This window comes from Trachemys scripta, chromosome 1 (genome assembly GCF_013100865.1).
Source record: "Trachemys scripta elegans isolate TJP31775 chromosome 1, CAS_Tse_1.0, whole genome shotgun sequence".
NCBI lineage: Eukaryota > Metazoa > Chordata > Testudines > Emydidae > Trachemys > Trachemys scripta.
In genome coordinates, this window is record NC_048298.1 from 293580978 (window position 1) to 293608704 (window position 27727).

Here is a 27727-nt window from a genome sequence, read left to right on the forward strand (position 1 = left end):
GAGGGATTGTCAAGGATCATCCGGCCCTCTGACTACCCCATGCTACTCATCCATGAGAGCACTAATAACACTGTGAGGTATGACCCTCAGCAGGTAAGAAGTGACTACAGGGCTCTGGGAATAAGGGTGAAGGAGTTGGGAATGCAGGTGGTGTTCTCTATGATCCTTCTAGTCAAGGGTAGGGGCCCAGGCAGAGACTGATTCATCCTGGAGATGAATGCCAGGGCTACCCAGAGGGGGGTCAAGTGGGGAAATTTGCCCCAAGCCCCGGGCCCCGCAGGGCCCCCACGAGAATTTCTGAGGCTCCCCCCCAGCCCCGCCCCCGCCTCCCCCCATCCACTGGTGCCTCAGCGCGCCACGTCCAGGAGCAGCACTGGACAGCGCTGCAGCGGTGTGGCTCCGGCAGGACCTGAGCTCCTTTCGCTCAGAGCTGTGTAGTAAGGGGGTGGGTCTGTGAGCTCCAGCAGGCCAAGCCGCAGGAGCTCAGGTCCTGCCGGAGCCACACGGTTGCAGCACTGTCCAGGGCTGCTCCTGGACGCGGCTCACTGAGGCTCCAGGAGAGAGGGGAGGCAGGGGTAAGCGGCATGGTAAGGGCCCGGGGCTGGGGGGGTTGAATAAGGGGCAGGGAGCCGGGGGGGGGGGGTTGGAGGGGCAGAGGTTCTGGGTGGGGGCGGTCGGGGACGGAGAAATGGCGGGTTGGATCGTGGGCGTTCCAGGGGTCTGTCAGGACTCAGCTGGGGGGTGGATAGGGGTCGGGGCAGTCAGGGGACAGGGAGCAGGAGGGATTGGTGGGGGGTGGGGTCCCAGGGTGGTGGTTGGGGGGAGTCTCAGGGGGCAGTCAGGGGACAAGGAGCAGGATGCTATAACTGAGAAACTGGTACAGTCAACTAGTCCTGCTGCTGTAGATGGGAATGACAAAGAAGAGTTGTGCAGTAATGACCCAGCCTCTTGGAAGTACCTAGATATAAAGAAAAGAGATCTTATTGTATTGAAGGGTCCACCACATAAGCATGAAAACTTTCCTCGTGATTCTTTTGGCAGAAAATTGCCGATAACAGTTTTTTCTAAACATCTGAGTAATGGTGAATGTATTGAAAGAGGCTGGATGGTGTGGAGTAAAGATGCTGCAGCAATATTTTGTTTTCCCTGCAGTCTCTACAGAAGTGAAACTCAAACTAACCAATTACATCACTCAAAATTTGTCGAAGGTGGAATTGCTGATAATTGGAAAAAGATTTACGAGAAAATCAAGAGTCACAAAGAAAACACTTTACATTTGAGCAATTACATTAAGTGGAAGGAATTATTTCAGACACTCAGTGATAAAAGAGGCATTGATGCAGCATTACAGCATAGTATTAAACAGGAAGAGGAAAAATGGTGTAAAATATTAACTGCTGTTGTTGACGTAATTCTTTTCCTAGCAAAGAATAATCTGCCATTTCATGGTAACCATTCTACTCTTGATTATGACGACTGTGGGCTTTTCTTGTCAACACTGAAGCTTGTGGGCAGGTACAATACTGAGGTGAAACAACATCTAGAACTGGTAGCTCAATGCAGAGAGTGTGGTCGAAGAATGCAGGCTCACTACCTGTCATGGCGTAGTCAGAATGAGTTCTTGAAACTGTGTGGGGAGAAAGTTTTAAACTCTATTCTTGAAGAGGTAAGAAAAGCCCGATATTTCAGCATTGTTGATGGTACACCTGATGTTTCACACACAGAGCAGTTAGTTTTTATTCTCAGATATGTGATGCAAAAAACGGAAATTGGGATGTGCATGAAAGATTTGTTAAATTAGTAGATTTTGAAAAGAAGACTGTTGCAGATATAGCAGAACAGATAAAGAGGTTTTTAAAAGAATGTGACTTAGAACTATCTTGGTGCAGCGGCCAGGTATATGACAATGCCTCTAACATGTCAGGAAAATTTCAGGGAGTAAAGACAAGAATTTTGGAAGAAAATGCCCAAGCCTATTTTTCTCTATGCAGTGCTCACACGCTGAACCTCTGTGGCACCCACGCTATGGAAACCAGTGTAGGGGTAAAAACGTATTTTGGAAATGTTCGGAAACTCTATAAAGTATTTGCTCTTAGCCCTGCGAGATGGAAAATTTTGCAGACCACTGTGAATATATCTCTTCACACTGTATCTAAAACTAGGTGGAGCACAAGAGTTGATGCTGTTTGCCCCCTAATCAAAAATCACACAGGCGTGCTGGAAAGTTTCATTAAAATTGAAGAGGAGCTCCATTTACCTCCCGAAATCCAGGCAGATGTTGACTGTTTGATTAAGTGGCTTAAGTCATTTGAATTTGTACTTCTTACTACAATATGGTTTAAAGTGCTTCAGTGTATTGATGATAAGAACAAGGTCCTACAAAGCGCCAAATTAACAATGGAAGAGGGAGCTAAACACGTGAGCAACAGTCAAGGAAATTCAAACAGTGAAAGCTTCTTGACCAATTTTTTTTGAAGAAGCCAAACAAGTCGCTTCAAGCCTCGGTATTGACCCAAAAATGAAAAGTGACTCAAGGATCCTGAAGAACAAGCAATTCTTTGACGATACAGGGGATGCAGACCATACGTTTGATTCTCCCAATACTCAGTTCAAAGTACAGATGTTCTTCCCGACAATGGATTTGCTTCTGTCAGAGCTAGGAGGTCTTGGCGAAAGAATGACTGAAGTCTCAAATTTATTTTCACCCATTTTGTGTCTGCCAGATAAAGTGGATGAATCTTCTATAGAAAATTTTGTTGACACTTTGGCCACAGCATATCCAAAAGACCTCCAGAGAGAAGATCTTAAAGAGGAACTTAGAATCTTTTACAAAATAAAAGAAGATTCCAACTTAAGAGTTGATGGACATATAACCTCTGCACTTACATTTCTTAATGCTCTCTTCAAAAAAGGGTTGGAAAATGTGTTTCCACAGATTTGTATTTGTTTACGCCTACTAATAGTGTTGCCAGTGTTGGTAGCATTGGGAAAGCGTGCATTTAGTAAGCTAACATTGATTAAAAATCGTTTGCGTTTAGCCACTGGGGAAGAAAGGCTGAACAATTTGCTTACTTTGAGCATAGAATATGAAATGGCCAAAGACATAAGTTTTGATGACATTATGAATGAGTTCGCCAAAATGAAAGCGAGGAAAGAATTTGCAGCTGTATAATTAATGTTCAGAACAATTTGTAAAAAAATGATTTCATAAGAAGCATTATGTAATTGCAAATGTATACATACCATTAAAGCATTTAATGTTTTTAAATAATGTATTTTGTGTATTTTCAAATGATTAAACTTTAATTTTTGAATGTATTTCACTGGTTATTTTTTACATTTCCAAATACATGTTACTATAGTATTGCAACTTTTTTTATGGAAGGGGCCCCCGAAATTGCTTTGCCCCAGGCCCCCTGAATCCTCTGGGGGGCCCTGGTGAATGCCTGGCTGTGAAGATGGTGTCACTAGGAGGGCTTCAGCTTCCTTGACCATGGGATGCTGTTCCAAGAAGAAGGACTGCTAAGCAGAGATTGGGTCCACCTATTGGGATGCTGTTCCAAGAAGAAGGACTGCTAAGCAGAGATGGGGTCCACCTATTGAGGAAGGGGAAGAGCATATTTGGATACAGACTGGCTAACCAAGTGAGGAGGGCTTTAAACTAGGTTTGACGGGCGCAGGTGACCAAAATCCACAGGTAAGTCAAAAACATAGAGACATGGGAGAAGGGTCGGAATTTTGGGGGCGCATGGGCTGTTATAGCAGGGATAAAGGAGAGACAAGACAGAACTGGGCAGGGGGGAACTGGGGACGGGAATCAAATCAGTATCTTAGATGTCTGTATACTAATGCCAGAAGTATGGAGAATAAGCAGGAAGAACTTAAATTGCTAGTAAATAAACACAACTATGACAAAGTTGGCATGACAGACACTTGGTGGGATAATATGCATGACTTGAATATTGGTATAGAAGGGTATAGCTTGCTCAGGAAGGACAGGTAGGGAAAAAAGGGAGGAGGTGTTGCTTTATATGTTAAAATGTATACACTTGGACTGAGGTTGAGATGGAAATAGGAGACAGACTTGTTGAAAGTCTCTGGGTAAGGAAAAAGGGGGTAAAAAACATGGGTGATATTATGATAGGGGTCTTCTACAGACCACCTAACCAGGAGGAAGAGGTGGATGAGGCTTTTTTTAAACTAACAAAATAATCCAATGCATAGGACTTGGTGGTGATGGGGGACTTACTCAGACATCTGTTGGGAAAATAAAACAGCAAGACACAGATTATCCAACAAGTTCTTGGAATGCATTGGAGACCATTTTTTATTTCAGAAGGTGGAGAAAGCAACTAGAGGAGAAGTTGTTCTAGATTTGATTTTGAAAAATAGGGAGAAACTGGTTAAGAATTTGAAAGTGAAAGGCAGTTTGGGTGAAAGTGATCATGAAATGATAGAGTTCATGATTCTAAGGAATGGTAGGAGAGAGAACAGCACAATAAAGACAATGGCTTTCAAGAAGGCAGACTTTAACAAACTCAGGAAGTCAGTAGGTAAAATCCCATGGGAAGCAAGTCCAAGAGGAAAAACAATTGAAGACAGTTGACAGTTTTTCAAAAGAGCCGTTATTAAGGGCACAAGAGCAAACTATCCCACTGCAGAGGAAAGATACGTAGTATGGCAAGAGATCACCCTGGCTTAACCAGGAGATTGTCAATGATCTAAAAAAAAAAAAAAAAAAGAGTCCTACAAAAAGTGGAAACTAGGTCAAATTACAAAGGATGAATATAAACAAATAACACAAGTATGTAGTGGCAAAATCAGAAAGGCCAAGGCACAAAACGAGATCAAACTAGCTAGAGACATAAAAGGTAACAAGAAAACATTCTACAAATACATTAGAAGCAAGAGGAAGACCAAGGACAGGGTAGGCCCATTACTCAAAGAAGGGGAAAAAATTATAACAGAAAATGTGAAAATGACAGAGGTGCTTAATGACTTCTTTGCTTCAGTTTTCACCAAGAAGGTTGGTGGTGATTGGACATCTAACATAGTGAATGTCAGTGAAAATGAGGCAGACTCAGAGGCTAAAATAGGAAAAGAACAAGTTAAAAATTACTTAGATAAATTAGATGTCTTCAAGTCACCAGGGGCTGACGAAATGCATCCTAGAATACTCAAGGAGCTGACTGAGAAGATATCTGACCCATTAGAGATTATCTCTGCAAAATCATGGAAGACGGGAGAGATTCCAGAAGACTGGAAAAGGGCAATTATAGTGCCCATCTATAAAAAGGGGAATAAGGACAACCTGGGGAATTACAGACCAGTCAGCTTAACTTCTTTACCCGGAAAGATAATGGAGCAAATAATTAAGCAATCAATTTGCAAACATCTAGAAGATAATAAGGTGATAAGTAACAGTCAGCATGGATTTGTCAAGAACACATCTTGTCAAACCAACCGGATAGCTTTCTTTGACAGGGTAATAAGCCTTGTGGATGGGGGGAAGCAGCAGAGGTGGTATATCTTGATTTTAGTAAGGCTTTTGATACTGTCTCACATGACCTTTTCATGAACAAGCTAGGGAAATACAACCTAGATGGAGCTACTATAAGGTGGGTGCAAAACTGGTTGGAAAACCATTCACAGAGTAGTCATCAGTGGTTCACGGTCATGCTGGAAGGGCATAACGAGTGGGGTCCCACAGGGATCAGTTCAGTTCTATTCAATATCTTCATCAACGATTTAGATAATGGTATAGAAAGTACACTTATAAAGTTTGCGGACAATACTAAGCTGGGAGGGGTTGCAAGTGCTTTGGAGGATAGGATTAAAATTCAAAATGATCTGGACAAACTGGAGAAATGCTCTGGTGTAAATAGGATGAAATTCAATAAGGACAAATGCAAAGTACTCCACTTAGGAAGGAACAATCAGTTGCACACATACAAAATGGGAAATAACTGACTAGGAAGGAGTACTGCGGAAAGGGATCTGAGGGTCATAGTGGATAACAAGCTAAATATGAGTCAACAGTGTAACAATATTGCAAAAAAAAAGCAAACATCATTCTTGGATGTATTAGCAGGTGTGTTGTAAGCAAGATACGAGAAGTAATTCTTCAGCTCTACTCCACGCTGATTAGGCCTCACCTGGAGTATTGTGTCCAGTTCTGGGCGCTACATTTCAGGAAAGATGTGGACAACCTGGAGAAAGTCCAGAGAAGAGCAACAAAAATGATTAAAGGTCTAGAAAACATGACCTATGAGGGAAGATTGAAAAAACTGGGTTTGTTTAGTCTGGAAAAGAGAAGACTGAGAGGGGACATGTTAACAATTTTCAAGTATATAAAAGGTTCTTACAAGGAGGAAGGAGAAAAAATATTCTTCTTAACCTCTGAGGATAGGACAAGAAGCAATGGGCTTAAATTGCAGCAAGGGAGGTTTAGGTTGGACATTAGGAAAAACTTCCTGTCAGGGTAGTTAAGCACTGGAATAAATTATTTTGGGAGGTTGTGGAATCTCCATCATTGGAGATTTTTAAGACCTGATTAGACAAACACCTGTCAGGAATGGTCTAGATAATACTTAGTCCTGCCAGGAGTGCAGGAGACTGGACTAGATGACCTCTTGAGGTCCCTTCCAGTCCTATGATTCTATGTATTAAGACTCAATACCTTTAAAGTGCAAATGACAACCATCAAATAGCTAGAAAAAAATTGATGTATTCTTGAAGACTCACTCATGTAATGAACCAAAAGGTGTGGTTCAAAAATCTCTTAACTGATCCATTCATTACCTGTGTGAATCAAAGTACAGATACTTATCTAGGAGTGGTGATTCAAGATGATTACCTGGATGGATCAACTCTCTGGGTAATTAGCAAGAGGTTCAAACCCCAAAGGAAGAGTATCAATTAAAAAGTGATTGCAGACCTGCTTTCCCAGTTTAAGTATCAGATGTAGAGGCTAAATCTAGAGTTATTCTGCTTAAAGGTATAGATAGAAAAGGTGGGTGAGACAATATCTTTTATTGGGCCAACTTCTGTTGGTGAAAGAGACAAGCTTTTGAGCTCACACAGAGCTCGTCTTCAGGGCTGGGAAATGTATTCAGAGTGTCACACCGAAATACAAGCTGGAACAGATTGTTTAGCATAAGGAGTTAACACGTGTTGCAAAAGACCAAGGTTTACCGATCAGTTAACACCTCTGCAGTCGTAGGACAAAGGAGGATTAGTGGGTTACACATGGTTGTAATAAGCCATAAATCTAGTGTCTTTATTGAGTCCATGATTTTCAGTGTCTAGCAAAGTTATGAATTTAAGCTCCCAGGCTCATCTTTTGAAGATATTGTGCAGGTTTCCTTGGAGGACAAGGACTGAGAGATCAGATATGGAGTGATGTTTTGTGAAAACTGCCCACTGCTGCCTGTGTCTTCATAAAATACAGGAAACCCTGATAGTACAAAGCTGGGTAACAAATCAAGCCTACAAAGGGCCTGAATCTGGCAATGTTTGTATATTGATTCACAATGTGACCCTTTCCAAACTGAGATTTCTCTTAATCTGCCATGAGAAAAGAGGGGAATTAAACCCAAGCATATTTCAGAGGTCATTGTGTAGGTGGGGTATCTCTGCTATCCATCTCCTCACTCTGAACTGATGACTTCTGCCATCTTGCAGTATTGTACCCCCTTCAAGGATCACTGCTCCAAAAGTCATATTTGTAGTGGATTGAAGATTGCTGCACTGACCAGCACAAATGATCTGACAGGCATTGTGATGTCATTTTTCAGACTACCCCTTTGTGGTCAGTATTTTAGTGATTGCAGTAAAAAAATATTGGTCCCTAGTGTGTGAGGTACTTCTGTCTATCCCTCTGTCTAGGCACTTCTGATCTTCTGAATCTGTAACACTAGATATGAAACATCCATTCTTTATTGGCCATTCCACTTGTGGTCCAGGAATGAAACCATAGTTCTTAAATTAAAAAGCAAACAAATCTTGCACTAATCATTTTATATTGGGAAACAATCACAAGAAGAATGAAAAAAAAAGAGGTTTTATTGCAGACTATGGTAAATTTGTGCTTGACTATCTGAATTATAAATTACAGTACTTACCCCAGTAGTGTATTACTGGCCATTCTCAATAATCTGATACTTATATATAAATACTTGATTAGTAACCAAAAGGGGAAGTAGCTTTATTTTTTTCCTGATATAAATGCCAAATACAAAAGCCATAAACAAACAAGTTGTTTCAAATAAATATGGGTGCAAATCATTTTGACAGTGTAACAAAATCTATATGCATCCAAACAACAAATTACAATACAGTAATCACTGTATAAACATCCTAACAATGCTGGTTATTGATGATAGTATAATCTCTCTATGGGAAAATAGGTTCAGTAGAAAAATCTGCAAATAGTTAAATATATACAGTTAATTTATTGAGTGTATAGATAAATATAAATGTATCTGTGCACAGTAACTGGGATTGAGGCACTTATTCAAATTACTATTCACAAAGCCCCTTTTTAAGCAGAAGGGCAAATGTTAATAGGCCTCAAATGATCTTGGTGAAAACTGAAATCCTGAAGCCATAATAAAAAGGCATTCTGTTACAGATGTATTTATAACCCGCTGAATTCTAAGAAACCCAATTTGTTAATTATGGCACAAATCTGGCAGACCTTAATGAAACCAATGGGAGTTTTGGAAGAGAGGATTTCAGGATTTGACCTCATGCATCTCATTGATACTTGTCTATCTTCAGTGTTTGATTCCCCCCCCCCATTTTTTATCAGCTGCTTTGATTCTATATTGTTTTATATAGTGTTTTTTTTTAATTTAAAAAACCCCCAAAACACTAGAGGCTTTAATCCCCAACAAAGATTTTAAATAAACTGAGTTTGGATAACTGCTCAGTTACCTAAGGGTGCGATGCTGCTTTTTATTGTACTATTACAAAGTCCTTTGAGTAATTAGTAATTGCATTGGGCTTGTTTAAAGTAATTACTATACTGCCTAACAGGCTCAGTATTTGGCTTGTAAAATAAATGGGTCCCAGATTGACTTCATAAAAGGAATAAGAAGAAGATCTTGTATCAATGTTACCAAATAGCATTCCTATTTGTTAACATTCAAAAGCAGAAAAATAGCTCTGGTGATAAATCCCTAATTTCTGTTTTTATTATAACTTTTTTTAAAATTACTTCTCTGCTTGTAGAAAACAGGCCCATTATAAATATTGAAGTGTGCTATTATTTACATGTGTTCCATTTGACTATAGAGTCATTTATTGCTGGTTTGCTGTACATGTAGAACCTAGGGGACAAATTCTGCATTTGGCTGTGCATTACTCCCATTGATCTCAGTGGGCTTGGTATGCAGACACAAAGGCATATTTGGCCCAAGATTGTTGTTGCTACTTATCTACTTCTGAATTTGAGGTAAAAGCGAAAAATATCTGCCAGTTAAATCTTTGATATATCTGGCATGAGTTATAACATGGCTCTCAAAAACACATCATTATTAGAGACATACAGCAAATCAATGGTGAACTTAGTGGGAGAAAGTTATAACACATAGGGTGCCTTCTGGGCTTCTGTAAATAACTGTTTCAGGCCAAAAATGTTTGGTAACATTTGAAAGCCAGTATGCTTTCTGGCTGATTTAAACAAGAGAAAGATAGGGTTTGGCTCTCAGGGTATGTCTACACTGCAATTAGATGCTCAAGGCTGGCCCGTGCCAGCCTGAGTAAGCTGGGCATGGGCCAGCTGTGGGTCTCTAACTGCAATGTAGACATACCCTGAGAGCACTGAAAATGTCTTTAGATCATACAGCCCATTAGGATAAACCCATAAGGAATCAGTGGGTTAGTTTCTGATCTCAGTCACTGATGCGAATCTAGAGTAACTCTTCTGAAGTCACTGGACTCACATCAGTGTAACTCCAGAGTAAAAGAGTCCAGATGGGTCCCTCTGTGATTCTATAGTAGAGAAAGAGGATGTTCTAGAAACAGCACAAAGAGCCTGATTCTGATCTGACACTGGTTTAACTCCACTGACTGCAATGGAATTACTCCTGGTTTATGCATGTGTGAGAGAGGGTCAGACTCTCTCAGAGCAAGGACAACTGACTAAGACTGTGGAAATGACAGAGCTTCTGTGGGCCAGCAGCTGCAGAGAGACCTTTTGGGTGGATCAGGCCCTAACTGGATAAACACTGTAATGAAGCACCATTGATCCAGTCTTCTGCAGAACATCCTGCTGTCATATTACCTTAACCAAAAAGACAGAGAAAACTAGAAGTATTCTTCCAAAAGTGAAGTTACTCATAAAACAGTATGTTTCTCAAGAAGCACAATGATTATGCATCAACTTAATAAATACAACTTGCTCCCATAAAATGTTTGTATTTTCTTCCCATTGTTGCCACTTGTAATATGGTAACTGTCTAGTAAGCACTGAATTCTACATCACAATTCATAGCCTCAGTTCGGACAGAACCTTGTCTTCTGCATTTTGAATCTAACACTACCCCGCCTCTAGACACTGCAATGGTACCAACTCATGCATTTCCCACCATTGGATGTGCACTGACAAATACAATTTACTGTACAAATATTGTTATAATCCATTATAAGCGTAAGAGGACACAACTATCCAGCGTTTGTAAAAATCAAGCTTCCTTTTGGACATTATCATATTCTTTGGTTTTATATAAACTTAAATAAGGAAAAAAAACAGAAGAAGAAAAAAAAGTCAGGTCAAATAGCTGATTGTGAATTCCCAGTGAAGAATGTGTAATGTATCCTGGCATATGTGCCTGCTTATAACTCTGTTGTGACTAATCTATTTGTCTTTGGAAGAAATGTCAGTTAAATGCAAGGGATACAATTCATCACTGGTGTAACTTAACTGAAGCCAAAGGACTCTAACTGCGATGAATCAGGCCAGAGGATTTTCACACTCTACAGACTAACAACAACAACAAGGAAGTTCTGTGTGAGAAATCATTCAGAGAGTGTCAGCATTGCACCTCCCAAGTAGACAAGAGTACAGTAATAAGAGACTTCCTTTTGTATTGCCGAGAGGGGCCCACTAGCACCTTTGGATAATTTCTTCTTTTTAATTGAAAGAAAACACAAAAACAAAACAAAAAAATCTCTCTCTTGTGATGCAGTTTCTTGCAATGCAGCTTAACGTTAGTGCATGATGTACGGACGTCAGGATTGCCTATTGTGCAAAACAGGAGGTTTGGGTTGGATTCTTCCTTTATGTGTGAGAATGGTAGCAAGAGCTCAAATTGGTATTTTCAAGTACAGCTAGAGCCATACGATCTTTTAATTTCCAAGCATAATGGTGACCTTCTGCTAATAAGGAGCAGTTCAAGTTTATCTTTAAGGCACTCTGGAGACAGGTTCAAATCCCATGGTCTTGGAATCAAACCTCAGAGCTGTCACTAGTGTAATTATGTGGTGGCATCATTGGCTCACTGCTCCCTGACCCCTTTGCGACTTCTTTCTTCTCTGAGCTCTGTTTATGCTTTAACAGCAAAATAATAATTGCAATGAAACCGATGGCAAGTAAAACAGCAGCAGCTCCGCCGATGATCGTTACTATGTTGACCTCTGGGTTCCTGTTATTCAGCTCCCTGGGGAGAATTCCATTGACTGTAACTTCTCTTTGTGGGATCTGTTTCTTGTTGGTGTGATCCAAAGCTATGTGCTGAATGTTAGTTCCTCTGCTGTTTTCTATGCCAATTGCTTTAGCAAGCTCTGGAGCTTCTTTGACCCCTCTCTTTTGACGTATCTGCATTGAAGTTCCTGGATTCCCACCACTGACCAGAGAGTGATATTGGTACTCCACACTTCTTTTGCCAATACCTCGGTTGGCACTTTCTTTTGATCTCACAGTGTAGATTGTATGTATGTACCATTCTCTACCCAAAGACACCTAGAAAACACAACATTTTATTCAGCATTACCCACCTCGATGAAGCCGTTACACATCAATACAAACTGAGAAGTAAATTGCAAGCTGTTTCATCATCTGATCCTGAAATGCCTGGACAGCACTCCTGAGGCCATGCTCAGAAAGAATATGCCACATGCCAAGCACCCCAGCAGGAATTGGCAATCATGCCATCTGCTACACATAGAGTGTGGAGCCCGAGTACCGCCATAGCCAGCCTCCATTGCTGCCTGGTGCAGATGGAGGAGCATGAGCCATCTCCTCCCTGGCCTTTTTTGGTGATTTTAGTGTCACTGGCCTCACAGAGTCCTTGTGCAAGGACTACAGTTATGGCTGTACTCCAAAAGAGAAAGAATCATTGCACATTCTGCCCACTATGCATGCCCAACCAGAGGTGAGCTACAATCTGGCCTTGAATTTGCACCAGCTCATCAAAAAGAGGGCATGCAATGAATAGGCCATTTCATGTTCGCAGCGTTGTTGTAGCCACGTTGGTCCCAGGATATTAGAGAGTCAAGGTGGATGAACTTTTATTGAACCAACTTCTGTTGGTGAAAGAGACAAGTCTTTTCAAACCTGAAGAAGAGGTCTGTGTAGTTCAAAATCTTGTCTCTTTCACCAACAGAAGTTGGTCCAATAAAAGACACTACCTCACCCACCTTGTCTCTCTAGGGCTTTTCATAGCTAGTCCATATCTAATTTTAATAAACTATGTTTACTGCCTGACACACCATGTCAGCATTACCTTCCTATAATCTACTTTTATCCCTCCATTGCCTTCCATATACCTATCTACCATTGTCTCTTGCCATTCTCATTGTGTTGCAGTCTAAGAGGGCAGAACAAATGACTAGATTATTACTGGAAACAGAACCCTTAAATAGCAAATGGGATTTTACAATCTCTATGTGCCAGATTGTGAAACCCTTACTTACATGGGTGAGCAGTTACTCATTCAAACAATCCCACTGGTTTTAATGGGACTCCACATGTGCTTAAAATGTTCAGCAATCAGAGTAAGGGCTCCCTATTGTTTCTTCTACTTGGTTATTTTGACCTTCACATATGTTTTTGCAAATGTTAAAGGGGCAAAGTAAAATTTGTATGGACTGCATAAATCAAGAGGCTGAGCATGAATGAAAGATATGGCATTGAGGAAGTAGTTGGATCCCTTACCTGCTCACTTCTAGACATTCTAGGGGTTTTGTGCTTTGGACGGTGTAGAATGGTTGTACAGAAAGTGATACTGTTTTGGTAACTTTAGTTAGCTGGACTTTGCTAAAACGTACTTTCGACCTTAACTCAGTAAGCATTTGTTTGATTTTGCCAGTTTTTTTTTTTTTTTTTTTTACTGACCATGAAAAAGTTTATGTTGGGTTGGTGTATAAAGTCCAGAGGAGAAGAGCCCTGCTCTGAAAGGTTTTATGAGGTGCATTTAAGGCCTTATCCAACTCCTGTTGGAGTCAGTGGGAATCTTTCCATTGACTTAAATGGGAGTTGCATCAAGCCCTTAAAATATACCGGGATAAGAGTTCCCCTGCCCTGTATGCGCCTTCCAAGCTCCCCCACCTCACCTCTCTCTGAGACTTCAATTCTAAGAGCAGTTAGCACAGCTCCAGGCCAGTCCTAGTCCACTGTTCTCCTCATCATCACTCATCCTGAACTTTTCCTCTCTAGATTTTCCCCACCTCTACCTCTACCTCCCAATCCAGGACTGGAGTCAAAAGCAGGTCACTTTATCATCATTTACAAATAATTTTAAACTTTGCAGTGTACGTATATACAACAGCTTGGTACATGAGTGACCTGGGCTGTAGCCTCAAGAAACTGGAAAGGGCAAAAAACAAGGGGAAATACCACAAAAATAAGACAGAGAGAGCTAAAGGGGATTGGTTCAATCTCCATGAATATTCTGGGCCCTGCTTTCACTTATACAGGTTTACACCTATGCAAATTCACTGACTTCAATGGTGTTGGTGTCCTTATTGCAGTTTACACATCCTCAAGTTCATTATTCTTATAATCAAGTATTTCCTTATATGATGCCTGACTCTATTTCAGATTCTTAGCACAGTATTCTTGAGGCTGACCCATAGACTGCTCACCTGAAACAGTGGTGTTGATTCTACTTTAAATCCATCCGAGCCAGGTTGCTTGACTAAAGGAATTGCCTCAGGATCATCTATTGCTAGTTTTGCATTAAAAAGCACATTTCCAAAGCTTGTGGCTTGTGTCTCTGGTTGAGCTTTGTCCTAAATGGTGAAAGGGAAAAATAATTCTGTTTGTGCATTGTACATTCGCACATTCACTTCCACCAAGAAAGAAGTTTTTATATTCACATAGAAATGCAATTTTCCCAGGAACATAATCAACACATACTAATTTATGTAATCTGGTGCATTCCTAAGAAAAAAAGTGCTCTTCAGCAACATCGTGATTACATCTGACTAGCACTAATTTCTTTACTGTTTTAGGATTTTTGCCATAGAAATAAAATGGAGGGAAATTCTATAGCTTTTTTTTTTTTTTCACACCTTCTTTCCAGATTATTATAAAGATAGGCAGAAACCCATTCCTTCCCCATTTCACAGATTACCTTTAAATTGTAAATAGGTGAGGGCTCTAAGACACTAACATCAAAAGCTTGAACAACTCTCTCCTAGAAACAATGCCTAACTTCCCCCCCTGAAACTTGAGTCCTTGACCACCCTTGACCTTCTGCCAGCTCAAACCACCTCACTGACTCCCTTAAGGAAAAGGAGCAGATGTCTGGCAAGGACTAATTTTCCTTTTATTTAGACTAGTGGTATAATTTTCAAAAGCACCAAAGTAGCCTCAGGAGTCTAAGTCTCATTTAAAGTTATGGGACTTAGGCTCCTTAAGAGTCTAAGTCCCTTCTGAAAATGAGACTTAGATGCTTTAGAAAATTTTACCCTAGGCTGAAGATGATCAAATGACTACTCTACATTGGACAACCCTGCATAGCTCCTGGAAGCAGCCCCTCCAGATCTGTCCAATCAACCTTCCTCTGGTGCTCCAGCTCTGGACCATGGCAGGAGGCATACCTTAGAGCAGGGGTCGGCAACGTTTGGCACGCGGCTCGCCAGGGTAAGCACACTAGCGGGCTGGGCCAGTTTATTTACCTGCTGACGTGGCAGGTTCGGCCAATCACAGCCCCTACTGGCCGCGGTTCGCCATCCCAGGCCAATGGGGGCGTCAGGAAGCCGCGGCCAGCACATCCCTCACCCGCGCCGCTTCCCGCCGCCCCCATTGACCCGGGACGGTGAACCGTGGTGAGTGGGGGCCGCGATCGGCTGAACCTGCCGCGTCAGCAGGTAAATAAACTGGCCCAGCCCGCTAGTGTGCTTACCCTGGCGAGCCGCGTGCCAAACATTGCCGACCCCTGCCTTAGAGAGAGGTAGGCGACATCAGATTTAAGCGTATTCCCTTCACTTCACCCTCCCTCCCACAGGAAATTTTTGTGTCATGGTATGAGGGGCTCAGTTTCCAAGGAAACCTAGGAACCCAAAATGATTCAATATTTGATTCAACCCTTCTAGGTTGTCTCACCCACTGACTGACCCACCACGATGACTCAACCCCCTGCTGACAAACATGAGGGAGATGTCCTCTCAGTGAATCTCACTGCACTCCTAAACTTGCAGACACGAGGGTCAAATTCTAGGCAGAATGCTTATAAAGGGTTAGGTACCCCTTTTCAAGGGGATCTCTTTCTTCGGAGGCAAGTACTGGGGTATTGTGCAACATGAAAAGGAGATAGCAAGTTCTGCCTTCAAGATTCTGATCACTATTTCCTACAGATCAGCATTTAAGCACTGTAAAATGAAGGTGAGGAAGATTATGAAAGTTTCTCACTTATTTTGTTGGACACACGCAATTTGAAGAAGCATTTTTCCACTATGTAATCTCTAGGAAAATCATTGTAAATAGAAAAGAAACATAGTCAAAACTGGGGGAGAAATGTAATGAAAAAAGCTGCTACTGTAGGGTCCTTTTTAAGAATGCTGGAATGAAAAGAGCAGTCTCAGCTGAGAGATAGACTCCTCTCCTTCTCTAAATGTACCAAGAGGTCTATCTGGAAGCCAGAACCACTGCTTGATTACTATTGCCAGGACAGAGCAGGTAATGCAAATAGCAGGCGTTGACAAATCCAAAAGGACTGAGGGAAAACTGTGCCTGAGAAATCAGAGAGGTAGCAGAGATGGCATCATATCCATACACAGCACACCTCCACCAATTCAGGAATGGACAGTAATGACAATGGATACAGGGAATCAAATCCAAAACCTGGGTAATAATTCTACCTGCTCCAACAGACACCCAAGGGATCTGATTTGTTTCTTACACTTTATCAACATTTGTACAGCTCCTCATATCAACAAAATCTCATTCAACTGAATGCTCTCACTATTCCCATTTAATAAGCAAAATTACCTGTTCCTGAAAATCAAAGTTATTCTGTTCTTGTTACTTCTGGTGTGGGTTTTCCTGTTTTGAAACGTACAATATATGTAGGCTTGGCAGATTTCGATGATCTTTTAAATAATTTCGATGGAAAACATCGATGTTTATTTTAAAGCATTTTTTCTATTTTTATTTATTTAAATTTTCACAGTTGTGGGAAACTATGGGGCAGGTAAGACAATATGGGTATTAGAAAATAATCATTTAATGACAGTAGATGTTGAGATTCAAAAAGTTGAAGCTTTAAACCCAAATTGTCAACATCACATGTCAAAATACATAAAGTAAATAGCCTTAAATCAAACTCTAATAAGTTATCAAGCAGCATTTTGCTTATTTTGCCTATCTATAAACTTTAATTATTATCAATGGAAATATTTTTGTGGTTTGTGTGTGTACAGTGAAATCAATGTTCCTCAACTTTTACTGATAAAAATCTAATCCTTCCAAGCCTAAACATATGAGACTATACAAGCAACATGTCATACTGTTATCTTGACAAGTCAAACTGTAAGATATGCCACAAGTGCTGAGAGTCCCTGGCGGGATTAACCAGGTTGTAACCAGCACACAGAAGGTCCTGGATAACAATATTATGCCCTAACCAAGCTGCAGTAGACTAGAACTGAAGTCAAAAGCTTGATGAAAGAACATAAGAACGGCCATACTGGGTCAGACCCAGGGTCCATCCAGCTCAGCATCCTGTCTGCCAACAGTGGCCAATGCCAGGTGCCCCAGAGGGAGTGAACCTAACAGGCAATGATCAAGTGATCTCTCTCCAGCCAGCCATCTCCACCCTCTGACAAACAGAGGCTAGGGACACCATTCCTTACCCATCCTGGCTAATAGCCATTAATGGACTTAACCTCCATGAATTTATCTAGTTCTCTTTTAAACCCTGTTATAGAACCTATCCTTGCAACAAAGTCCGATGCCAGATCTGTCCACATATCTATTCAAGTGACACCATCATAGGACCTAATCACATCAGCCATGCCATCACCTGCACATCTACCAATGTGATATATGCCATCATGTGCCAGCAATGCCCCTCTGCCATGTACATTGGCCAAACTGGACAGTCTCTATGCAAAAGAATAAATGGACACAAATCTGACATCAGGAATCATAACATTCAAAAACCAGTAGGGGAACACTTCAACCTCTCTGGTCACTCAGTAACAGACTTAAAGATGGCAATTTTGCAACAGAAAAGCTTCAAAAACAGACTCCAACGAGAAACTGCTGAACTTGAATTAATATGCAAACTAGATACCATTAACTTAGGCTTGAATAGAGACTGGGAATGGCTGAGTCATTACACAAATTGAATCTATTTCTCCATGTTAAGTATCCTCACACCTCTTGTCAACTGTCTGAAATGGGTCATCTTGATTATCACTACAAAAGTTTTTTTTTTCTCCTGCTAATTGCTCATCTTAATTAATTAGTCTCTTAGAATTGATATGGCTACTTCCACCTTTTCATGTTCTGTATGTATATATATTGCCTTGCCTTACTATATGTTCCATTCTATGCATCTGAAGAAGTGGGCTGTAGCCCACGAAAGCTTATGCTCAAATAAATTTGTTAGTCTCTAAGGTGCCACTAGTACTCCTGTTCTTTTTTTAGTTTTGTGAGATCTTTTTGACGTTCTTCACAGTCTGCTTTGGTCTTAACTATCTTGAGCAGTTTAGTATCATCTGCAAACTTTGCCGCTTCACTGTTTACCCCTTTCTTCAGATCATTTATGAATCAGTTGAATAGGATTGGTCCTAGGATTGATCCTGGGGAACACCACTAGTTACCCCTCTCCATTCTGAAAATTTACCATTTATTCCTACCCTTTGTTCCCTGTCTTTTAACCAGTTCTCAGTCCATGAAAGGATCTTCTCTCCTATCCCATGACAACTTAATTTACGTAAGAGCCTTTGGCGAGGGATCCTGTCAAAGGCTTTCTGGAAATCTAAGTACACTATGTCCACTGGATCCCCCTTGTCCACATGTTTGTCCACAAGCCCTTCAAAGAACTCTAATAGATTAGTAAGACATGATTTCCCTTTACAGAAACCATGTTGACTTTTGCCCAACAATTTATGTTCTTCTATGTGTCTGACAATTTTATTCTTTACTATTGTTTCAACTAATTTGCCCGGTACCGACGTTAGACTTACTGGTCTGTAATTGCTGGGATCACCTCTAGAGACCTTTTTAAATATTGGCATTACATTAGCTATCTTCCAGTCATCGGGTACAGAAACTGATTTAGAGGACAGGTTAAAAACCACAGCTAGTAGTTCCGCAATTTCACATTTGAGTTCTTTGAGAACTCTTGGGTGAATGCCATCTGATCCCGGTGACTTGTTACTGTTAAGTTTATCAATTAATTCCAAAACCTCCTCTAGAGACACTTCAATCTGTGACAATTCCTCAGATTTGTCACCTACAAAGGATGGCTCAGGTTTGAGAACCTCCCTAACATCTTCTGGTAGGTATGTTTTTAAGAGACCCTTGCCCTGCAGCAGGCTCAAAATAACAAATTGTGTTGAAAATCTGAAAAAAAAAATTACACATGCTTTTGATTAAATGCAGAACACTTACCACAATCTTAAATCTATATAAGAGGGATGGAGAATCAGCTAGACAGCCATATTCTGCATTTGGTGGACTATACTTGGGTACATATCCATCTGCTCCAGTGCACAGGAAAACCTTCTCAATGCTACAGTAAAAGGAATCACCCAGGTTCTGTACTGGATCCACCATCACACGACCATATATAATATCACCTGAAAACAATCATTGTTTCAAATACAATATATCATTCTGTAAAGCAAGTATCCAAGTACGTCAGATGAGCTGATGGTGGTCAGACACGTATACTGTGAAACAGCAGGTTATAAGAAACAAGCACGCTCCTTTTAACAAATTGACCTCAATTCTGAGCTGTGCTCCAGTCCACTGCTCTAGCAACGTAAATGGACTGGAACCCAGGTGGAATCTCACTGGCAGTAGGGAAAAGGTTGCATTCCATGGCTGGTGTAGTCCTACTACACCTTCCTGCAGAGCTCCCAGCTTAGGGGTTTGCCTGAGGGGCAGGAAGAGGCATGGCTAGAATGTACTGTGCTCCATCTATTCTGGGCCAGCAGAGTAGCCCATAAGTGGCCATACAAGGCTGCTATAACTTAAAGCAGCCACTAGGGCTGCTAAAAAAATGAGTTGGGTGCTTCTGGACCCATAATTCACAAGGCGCAAAGGTATAAAGCCACTTCTGTCCTCCCCAAATCCCATCTTGGACAGCAGCCTTTTGTCTTCTAAAAATGTGTCTGGAATAGCAAGATACCTTCTCCTATGTCAGCAAGACCTTGGCTACAGGGTGGCCTTGCTAATACTTAGTTAGATGGGCAGCACTTGGCACAGTGAAAATGACATCTACTCTATGAGAAAACATTCCTCTATTTCCAAAGTGGTTTTGTTTTCAACTCTGGCCTCTTAACACTTGATTAAATCTGTTCACACCTAACTTTGCCAAAACCGAAGAGAGACATGTGGAGTTTTTAAGACTTTCTGCTGCCTGCCAAAATTTAAGGCAGGTTTTGCTTGCTAAACCCATAGAAGATTTGTGGGTTGTCAAAAAATATGCAACAAAAGAGCACTGCCAGTAGCAGACCATGGTAGTCCATATCCAAGAGTCAAACAAACATTATAGTGAATAGGACACTGTGAATTTGTCTTCAGAGAGATATGTGGCTTGTTATTTAGTATGTGTATTACAGAAGCACCTAAAGGTTTTGACAGAGACTAAAGTCCCATTATGCCAGGCACTGTACCACCACATAGTAAGAGACAATCCTTACCCTGAACAGCTTACATTCTAAATAGCCAAGTCAGACACAGGCTGGGTGATTTGCCAAGGGCACAAAACAGATCAGTGGCAGAGACATGGATAGACCCCTGGTCTCCTGAGTCCCAGTCCAGAGCGTTATTTGCTGGATCTGGCTGCCCCTCCTTGGGGTGTGAGCTTAGACCTTCAAAGCAGGAATTCCTGAAATCTAATCTCAGTTTTGACTTTGATTTCCATTGAGAGGACAAATCAATTAATCTGCCTTGTTTTCCCCATCTGTACAAAGAGGACTATTAATACTTACTCACTTACATGCCAGATATTGGCATCCCATGCACTATCTTCGTAGGATCATATTGTATTAACTTTATGTATCACTCTGGGTCAGGACTGTATGCAGTGCAATGGGGGAGGGTTACCTCAGCTCCTCCAGAAATGAAAAACCGTGGCCGGTCATTAAGGTGAATCACTTAGGTTGTAAACACCTCTAGAGCGGTACCACTCCCTGGAGAGGCTTGCATATACTGCTTCAAACTGGGTTTTCCAGAGACCAACAGACAAAGAAAAGGCTTCTGGCATAAAAAAGGCGGAATTTAGATTGACTTGGGGCCTTCTCTTTCTGATCCAGCAATTGGACAGGACTTTCTGTCCAAGAGAGGTCCCAACCCATGAGGAAGGGTTGGAAAGACTTTAGCCTCCTATGGCCCCACCAGACTGACTGGCGACTCCTGGTATACTTAGTGGGTGTTTAAATCTGTTTATGGTTTTTATATGGTTTCTCTGTAATGCTTTTGCCTTAAGAATAAACATGTCTGCTTAGACAGAGTGGTGTGGTAAGTTGTAACTGCTGGCAATACATTGTTCATAGCCAAACCACAGGCGCTGGCCATTACGCAGACTGGCTTGCTGGGGATATCCCAGTGTAAGGCAGGGAGCTGAGCAGCCTTAAAACTTCCCTGTCAGAAGGAGGGGGACAAGGGTTGTGCCCAGAGATAGGTGATGACTGGAGACAAGAGACCTGTCTGGGCACTCCTGAAGTGGACCACAGGGGTGGGAGGGATACAGGGGCAGTTACTCTTATCTTTTAGGGATGTTGTTAGAGGATCAGCAATGTTTGTAAAGTACTTAGAATATGAAAACTGCTATTATTATTATTGGTGCCCTGAGAAGTGAGCAATGAGCTGAACAGGTCTAACCCTGAATGGCGACCAGCAACATGGCCAATTCCCATTTAGGCCTGACAAAAGCAGAAAGACACGTGGTGGTAGTTTGTTCTGATTGAAAGAAAATGCTGATAGAGCGGAACACAGTAAAGAGATGTCACATAAATTAGCCATCATCTATGTATTTTACCTTCTGTGAAAGCAACATCGCTCTCCTGACCAAATCCCATCGAGCCATCAGATAACCAGAGGGTCTTCTTAGAGAGGAGGAACATCTGGGTATTCAGGCTGAACTCAGCAGCCACTGGGTCGCTGACCTAAAATACAGCATAAAGCTCTTCAACATGAGGTCATTAATCTGGTCTGTGTATTCACCTATATGAATATATTTACCATGAAACAGCACTTACTTACACTATCCATTTCTTAATTAATATTAACATCAGTGTCTACTATGTTTGCCTTTACATACTTGATACAAATCAATTTTAATTATGCATATTACAGTAATACCCAGGGTCAGTTCAATCAGTATTGGGGCCCCATGAGGCGGTGTACTCTACAAACACAAAGCAGAAGACATTCCCAGAGTTTACAATCTAAATATGGTCAAGATGTGACAGGTGGCATAGAATACAATGGAGGGGGGTGGCAGAAGACCAGAGGAACAGTAATAGGAGAACAAAGATACATATATTAGCTAGGAATACAGTTTGGAAGTTGCACACGTTTTGTTTTTTAAAAGATAAATAGAAAAAGAGATATTAAAGAATCACTAATAAAAGAGAGAATTCTGTTTTTTTTCCAAACAGTAAACGAACAATCTTCTCACTTGTTCTTATGTGAGGCTGATGAGGTGAGTCATAAAAATACCATTAGAAACTATCACTAGAAATTATGCAGCTGACCTACTCATTTCTCTTGAAATCACTTTTCCACGGAACAGACTCCAAAATATCAAAGCAGCGGGATTTGGCAACTGAAAATGTAATACTGAGGCTCTTCTTATAGACCAACTGCTACTCTCCATGGAGATGAAACCTAACAACACTGTTTACAGAAGACATTCCTTTCCGATTTGTTTGGAATTTTTCAGTTTTAATGCATGGATTCAGGCTATAGGATCCAAAGTCCTAGAGGTTCAAAATTCAAATGCCTCACTCACACAGCTGGGTTCCAGCTTATTTTCACAAGCATGTGAAAGAAAAACAAGAGTGGCTGAATCAAACTTTTCTTTTAGAGAGAGTAACTGTCTAATGAAGAAGAAACTGGAAATGTATTTTCAGCTAGTAGCACTGGAATTTAGCCATGAAATTTACAGTACCGTTAATGGGAACTGTATAACTGAATCTTATATAAGATATAGTTATGCAGTTCCCATTAACACTATGTATAGCTGTGAATATACCCTGACACGTTCCCTTTTACATCTATTTTTTTTTTGCAATTTCACATGAATGTCTCACTGTCACACACTGATTGACTTGTGGGTGTTACAGCAGTAGTTTAAGCATACAATTATTTTCATGATGGAAACACTTTAAGCAAAGGTTCTCAATAATATAACATGTAAGGATTATTTGGGGTGAGAGGAGTATCACCTTACTTGCTTTTAATCTTTGAGATTCTCACCAATATTTAACTATCATCACTGCAGATGGCCAGATTTTTGTATGGATGAAGAACATTGTAGGAATTCACTAAAGGCAGAGGTGAAAGTAAGCTGGTCCGGTCCGGTATGGTGTACCAGCAAGAGCCAGTATGCTGTGCCGGACCAGACCAGCTGGTGATTTAAAGGGGCTCGGGTGGCTCTTCAAAAGGCCAGGGGCTCCACTGCTGAGGGGAGCTCCAGGCCTTTCAAATCCTGGCCCGAGCCCTGCTGCTGCTGCCCCCACGCAGCATATTAAAGGGCTAGGAGCTCCACCTCTGCGGGGAGCCCTGGGCCATTCAAATCCCGGCCTGAGCCTTGCCGCGGCTGTCCCTGGGCTCTGGCAGCGGGGCTCGGACGGTGCTTTAAAGGGCCCGGGGTCCGCTCAGCGGGGGAGTCCTGGGCCCTTTAAAGTGCCGCCTGAGCCCCCAAAGTGGCAGAGCCCTGGCCCCTTTAAAGCGCCACCTGAGCCCTGCTGCCGGAGCCCTGGGGTAGCAGCGGCAGGGTTCCAAGGGTGATTTAAAGGGCCTGGAGCTCTGCTGTGGTAGTGGTGGGAGCCCGGGGCCCTTTAAATCGCCCCTGAGCCCAAGGGCTCTCAGCCACCTCTGCAGCTGGGACCTCCGGGGGTGATTTAAAGGCCCTGGGGCTCCCAGACGCAGCCGGAGCCCTGGGGCCTTTAAATCTTGATTTAAAGGGCCCAGGGAATGTAAAGACCCCGCCTCTTCTGGTTGAGGCCATGCCTCTTCCGTTTGAGGCAACGCCCCCTGCTCAGGACTCCGGAGTACCGGTATGTCCTTTAAGTTACTTTCACCCCTGACTAAAGGGCACATCGGTGGGACCAGAGGACCTCCTGCAGCAAAGCCACTGTGATCTCTGCTACACAAAGAAGGGGCAGGATTTGGGGAGGCTGTGCATGCGTTGTACACCCCAGTGCAGTATGGATCCCAATTCCTCCCTACAGGAGGTGTGCAGAAGGCTTGGAGAGAGAAGCGTAGGGAACTGCAAAAAAAGGGAGAAATCTCCTGCTTTGTGCAAACAATCCTTTCCCTACTGGGGTAGTAAGGTGCTGTTTACAAGGCTACTAGGATTCTTTCTTCCTGGTCCCCAAGATATTGAAGCTGGGCTTTGGGTAGTAGAGTTGCCACTAGCCATAAAGTTACACTGTGTCTTGTAGAAATACCACGAGGACAGTGCTTTCCCCGGGAGAGAAAAAAAGGACACAAAAAGCTTCAACAAGGAAATGTAAAAACAAAGTATTAGAATGGGAGACACCCTTCCCACTTACTTGATACTTGCTTTTAAAAAGAGACCCTCATTCATTGTGTAAACAATTCCCAAGAGGGACAACATAAAAATATCCATCATATTAGTCTATTTTAAAAAATAAAAAATTGAAAAAACTACAGGCAAGGTTGTGTAGTCCAGTAGATAGGGCACTAGACAGGGAGTCAAGAGAGACAGGTTCTATTACCATTTTCACCTCTGATTCACTTGGACCTTGAGACAAGTGACTTAGGGCTTGCCTACATGGTGACACAGACTGGTCTACATGTATGAACTGTAGAGCACTCTCACATGTTGTGCTCTAACTGCCCCATGGAGACCCTGCTGGTGCGAACTCAAAAGTATCTAGTTCGTGATGATGTAGTCCTGTTTCAAACAGGACTTCGTTAACACACACTAGGTACAGGGTCTACAGGGAGCAGATAGAGCACAACTCGTGAGAGCGCTCTACAATTTACACTCCCGCAGATCAGACTACGTTGCCATGTACTCAAACTCTGAGGCCCAGGTTCTGATACAGGTACTCAATGACTTCAGTGGGACTATTCTTGGAACAAGGTGCTTTTACAATCTGGCCCTTCACCTTTTGTTTCTCCATCTGTAAAATGTGGATAATAATGCTCACCCACCTTTGCAGAGCACTTAAAAATCCTAGGAATCAATGCTAAGTTTTATGTGTCTATGTATCTGTGTTCCTATACTGGTGCCTATTATGATGATGATACAGTTTTGGGATCTCAGTCCAGTCTCCAGTGGATAGTTATACACCACAAAAGCCAGGACCAAAATTGGCAACAACTGACACTCTATTAGCTGTCACAGCAGAGTGGCCAAAGATCACCTGGGTCTTGAGGCTAAGGGCTGGTCTTCACTCCCGGGGAGACTGACGCTGCTGCAATCGATGTAGAAGGTGTCGATTTAGTAGGTCTAGTGAAGAGCACTCTCTGGTCGACTCTGGTACTCCAGCTCTCCAAGAAGAGTAAGGGAAGTCAACCGGAGAGTGTCTCCCATCGTCGCAGTGCAGTGAAGACATCGGAATAAATTGACTTAAGCTACGTCAACTCCAGCTACATTATTCACGTAACTGGAGTAGCGTAATTTAGGTCGACTTACCCCAAAAGTGAAGACAAGCCCTGTGACACACACTCACTCCTTCAGTAGTCCCCTCCAGGTCAAGGCTGAGTCACCCTGGTGGGGGTAGCGTGAGTAATTTGCAGTGTCATTGCCCATTCTGTACCTGTTCTGTGGATAAGGAAAGGATTCCAGCCCCCAGGACTGTCAATCCAGCATCCTTCATGACTACCAAAGACATTTTTAGAATTGAAGTAAAAACCATGCAAAACATTTCTTGATGGTACCTGCTGGAATCGGATATCAAGGTCAAATGTGATTGGTTCTCTAGGATTACAGATCACTGGTACACTGTACTCCTGGTGAGGTACCGTGGTACAAGCTATCAGCTTCACGGTGTATGTTCCAGAATAGTCTCGTACCTGTTAAAAGCAAAGGAGAGACATGGCACTTCCACTAAAATATTTCAGAACTGGGACAGAGCAAACCAAGGAAGGGAAATCTGAGGTTTTACCGCAAAATCTGAAATAAAGCTCCACTGCTGTATTGGTTGGTTGTACGTTGGTTCACTCCGCACGAGGCTGAGGCTAAATGTCAGGCCTGGGTGATCAGCTGACATAACCATGGAGCTCAGAGAGGAAGCTAGAAATATGTCAACAGACAAGCCTGTCAGTTTAAATGTCTAGTTGCAGATTCTCAGAACCTGAAAAGCATTCCCAGAGATTCATAAGCCACAATGTGACGGCTGATGCTAATACATTTACAGTGCATTGGTTTTATTAACTGAAACAAACAAAACCAATTATAGTCAACACAGCTGAGCCTGCTTGACTCTTGTTCAAATATCTGTTAAACAATCTCTTATGGGGCTATGCAACCAAAGCTGTATAAAGATTAAATTTAACGGAAAGGCAAAACAGGGAGAGTGGAATGGTAAAGATCTATAATCCCTCCTATTTTAAAACTGGAATGTCAACCCAGGGAACATAAAACAATTTCTACTGTATTGTAACTCTTTCAGCTCTGCCCTGGATGTAAAACGCTGTATGTATTTTAAAAGTAAAGAAAGAGTGGAATTGCTATAAAGGAGCTTTTTTGGTTAATGAAACTTGGATAAACTAAAATAATTTCATTAATGATGCTTTTTTTCTTCAACACACATTATTGTATATGATCTTGTTTGGAGAGTTTAATTTATTCAGATATTCTTGTTCACCTTCAGCATTCATGTCCAGAAGTACACTTAGGCGCTGATCCTGCAATTTATCTGTGCAGTTGGAACCATACACCTGCATGTAGTCTAACTGAAGTGAATGGGGCTACAATGGGGCACAACGGTCAACCTGTATGGATTAGATTGCAGGATCAAGGCCTCACATATGATTAAATGCCACTGAACATTTTATTAACAGCAAAATATGGTTCACACACTCTTTTCTACTGGATCCTCATCTGGTATAAGTCTACTCCAATAAATGGAGCTACTCCAATTTACACCAGCTGTGGTTGTGGCATGATGTATTTGAAATTCGTTACACATTATGAATTTATGAGCATAGAGCAATGGTCTTCAACCTGTGGTCCATGGACCTCTAAGGGTTCACAGACAATGCCTAAGTTTTCCAAAGGAGTCAGCACCTCCATTCAAAACTTTTAGGGGTCTGCAAATGAAAAAAAGGTTGAAAACCACTGGCATAGAATAAAGCCCCTGCTGCTGGGCACAGCACATTAAAAAGATCCAGATTTTAATAGTAGGAATAAGATAATAAACAGTATAAAATTCACAGCTATGAAATATTATCAGACCTCAGAATTGACTTACCAGGATGAGACATCACAAATAAACCATGAAATCGGGCTTCAGTCTTGAAGTTGACAACCAAACGCCCTTCTTCACTGATGCGCATACTGGTTGGATAGAGAGAACCTGCCAGCAGATGCCAAGTAGCACTGATTATTCAGCATGCAAATGGTTAATAAATGAGTCATGGTTTGATAAAACACTGGCACCCTTTTATTTCACATTGCCAAGTCAGTCAACAATTTGGCAGGGAGTCTGCTGACATCCTTTGGATTTACTCATGGTGACTGTCAAGTAAGAATTTATATGAAGGGCCCATACTTTGTGTGGTACTACAGTCTTCCAAACTATAAAACATGCCTCCTTGGAACAACAAGGATTTTGGCTTGGTACCCACACTCAAACATTCATCTAGACAGAGAGTTTAATGCATGTGTCTTCCCTGAGG

At 41.8% G+C, this 27727-nt stretch overlaps 1 protein-coding gene across 2 annotated transcripts in view; it reads right to left on the reverse strand.

Annotated features, from left to right (window-relative positions):
- Positions 1-8044: 8044 nt before the first annotated feature.
- The window catches only part of FREM2 (FRAS1 related extracellular matrix 2), a 198539-nt gene continuing 178856 nt past the window's right edge, over positions 8045-27727 (reverse strand). Inside the window, exons 18-24 of one of the 2 annotated variants that reach the window (XM_034758572.1) lie at positions 27301-27405; positions 25993-26120; positions 25766-25900; positions 21666-21792; positions 19070-19257; positions 14089-14235; positions 8045-11965 (exon numbers count right to left, since the gene is read on the reverse strand). In XM_034758572.1, the coding sequence (XP_034614463.1) occupies positions 11453-11965; positions 14089-14235; positions 19070-19257; positions 21666-21792; positions 25766-25900; positions 25993-26120; positions 27301-27405 (1343 nt within the window). In that variant the 3' untranslated portion in view covers positions 8045-11452. The remainder of the gene's footprint in view (positions 11966-14088; positions 14236-19069; positions 19258-21665; positions 21793-25765; positions 25901-25992; positions 26121-27300; positions 27406-27727) is intronic. The other variant, XR_004644122.1, reaches the window with a different exon arrangement.